A 2,719-nucleotide genomic window follows, 5' to 3' on the forward strand; every position below is an offset into this window, starting at 1 on the left:
CTTCTATTTGTGTTCACATATCAGCTATCTAAAGCATAATTTTTACCATCCCTTTCTTTCATCATCTAGTGCCTCTGCTACCTTAGCTCAATAAAACAATCTATTTGGAATTTTATATGGAGACCATTTTTCACTCTCATCATCCATTATAGATGGTCCTCTTTCCCCATCCCGAACATATTCAAGCAGAAAGAAGCTACTATACAACATCATCAAATGCTTCTACCTTCTATGACATAAACTAACATGGCTTACACTTTTTACATGACATAAACTTGTATGATCCAATGGATAACATCATATAATTTTGCATTCGTGATGCATCGGACCTCCTAAATCCATTAGTTCGTCTCAATCTCATAGCCTAGGGACGCACAAGCCACTTGACCACCACGTTTCATCATCCAATGGCCTCCCCATCCCGAGTCATCCAATTGATAGCACCCGAACCGCAAAGCGGCTTCGGGCGACCTACGATCTCTATAGTGGACGGCTATGATCCATGGATCAGTCTCCTCTTGTCAAATTGAACGAACCGTCAAAACACTCGCCGGCTACAAATCACCTCTCGAAGTTAGGGTTTTATCCTTCTCCCTCCCTCCTCGGTTCTCTGCCGCAGCTTCGGTTTCAAGGGAGCTTGCCATCCGATCCGATCACCTTCTACGAGATGGTAAGCGTCTACTTTTTTTTTGGTTTTTTTTCTCGCTAAGATCTTGTGAAGTCGTTTTGGAAGCTATAATTCAATTCCTTTTCACGTTTACTTGCTTAAATTTCATTTTGGGAATTCATAGGTGCTTCCGAACGACATCGATCTCCTGAATCCCCCAGCGGAGCTTGAGAAGAAGAGGCACAAGCTCAAGCGCCTCGTCCAATCCCCAAACTCCTTCTTTATGGTAGTGAAACGCTTTCCCCCACTCTTCTACTCAATTCGTACATTTATTTCTCTTCAAAAGTCTCGATCTGTGTTCTTATTTTCTCTCTTTCAACTTTCTGTTTGTAGGATGTCAAGTGCCAAGGATGTTTCAACATGTAAGAATCTTTTATCTGTTCTCTCTCTAACTGTAGTCTTTCTTCGCTTCATTAATCATTTGTTTGCTCGTCTACCTTTATGCCATGAAAGAAATGATATTTGTTTTTGGTTTTGTTTCAAGATGGACTGCTAGTATCAGGTCAGGTCTTAGCTTGATAAAATTCATAACCTAAATTTTAAATGTCATGATGCTAAAATTTAGTAGAGTTGTAACAATTTTGCTGTTGCTGATTCATGCTAGTTATATAACCATTGTGTAGGTTTCTAGGATTTTGATTGTATATGTTAAGCATGTCTGACTTTTTCTTGTCCAGTGTGGTCATTGTTCTAAGAATTTCTGGGTGTTGCAGAACTACCGTATTTAGCCACTCGCAGACCGTCGTCGTATGTGGAAACTGCCAGACTGTGTTATGCCAGCCGACTGGAGGGCGTGCGAGGCTCACCGAGGGATGTTCCTTCCGACGGAAGGGAGATTGAGGATGGTATGTGCTTCATCCTCTGTCCTGATGCTAGGAATGTGTTATCTTACAATGAAACACGAGATCTATAAAGTGTAGTTTGTGTTTTTGTTGGGCAACCAAATTTTGGAAAGTGGACGGGCCAAGTGATAGAACAGGTTGTGCTGTTAGGACTTCTCAATGAATTGAGAGAACTTACGTCAAGATTTTCGTGCTGTGCTTTGTTGGCTCATGTTTGAATTACTTTGAATATGAACAAGGTGCTGTTGCTCCAACAAGTTTGTTATATTGTTAACTTGTGTTATTTTTGATATCAAAGAGTGTAGGTGTTGTTTGAACGGGTTCTGCTCATAGTTGGATCTTCTGATTGTTGCAATAGCCAAGCATTGCATTGTCTTCCCACATGAGACAATGTTACTGGCATTGTGAGCATGCCAAGCATTAAATTGGCCCTTATCAATGCTAATTCATATTATGGCATGATTCTGCTTAGAATTGCTGACCAAATTATTTATCTGTAAAACATGTTCCTTTTTAACCACATATATTATAATTGTCTCGTTTTGAGATGCACTTTTAATTGCATTATGGAGTTCCATCTATCATTTCTTAATTTTACGTGGCATGTCCAGAAGATGTTTGTATGCCAAACAATATTTCTTTTTAGGATTTTTAAAAGTTTTTCTCCTGAACTTTCCTTGTATTTAAGACAGTGGATGTTTTAGTGTTTAATCAATGGTAGCAATCATTTAACTGGTGATAACTATTAAAGCTTTCAGCTCCATTATAATTTGTCCCAATTTTGAGGATTTTCTTAACTAGCACAGAAAAAGGATATTATTTCAATCTCCAATTGCACCAATGCTTTGTCTCCTTTCGTTTGTTGCTGCATGCTGCTTTCTGGCCTAGCCTTCTTGGGTTGGTGGTTGTCGGTGACATGCTGCTTGGCTCTCTCTTGGGCGCAATGGTGGCTGGTGGTGTACCAATTTAAGCCAATGCTGATCCAAAATTTTGGGTTGGAGTCTGGAAAAAAAGGTTAAATATCCAATTGGGTGGAGTTGGGGTTTCTACTGTAAACTCAAATTATTATTGGATTGGGGGATCTCAAGTTTAGACTAATTTATACCCATTTTTACCCCTAAATCCATGGGGTTATACTTATATTGCTCTATGACTGATTTATTACTGGCAAATGATTAGTTTAACGTTTATTTATTGCACTAGATAGTTT

General features: G+C 39.2%; 1 protein-coding gene across 1 annotated transcript; it reads left to right on the top strand.

The window, feature by feature from the left end:
• The first annotated feature begins 487 nt into the window (after positions 1 to 487).
• Positions 488 to 1,826, top strand: LOC105048591 (small ribosomal subunit protein eS27y). Its single transcript, XM_010927936.3, has 4 exons — positions 488 to 670; positions 792 to 893; positions 1,001 to 1,029; positions 1,381 to 1,826. Exons 1-4 carry the CDS (start codon positions 503 to 505, stop codon positions 1,505 to 1,507), a joined length of 426 nt encoding a protein of 141 aa, XP_010926238.3. The 5' UTR covers positions 488 to 502; the 3' UTR covers positions 1,508 to 1,826.
• Positions 1,827 to 2,719: the final 893 nt, after the last annotated feature.

Source organism: Elaeis guineensis, unplaced genomic scaffold (assembly GCF_000442705.2).
Source record: "Elaeis guineensis isolate ETL-2024a unplaced genomic scaffold, EG11 Super_Scaffold_1000211, whole genome shotgun sequence".
NCBI classification, from domain to species: Eukaryota; Viridiplantae; Streptophyta; class Magnoliopsida; order Arecales; family Arecaceae; genus Elaeis; species Elaeis guineensis.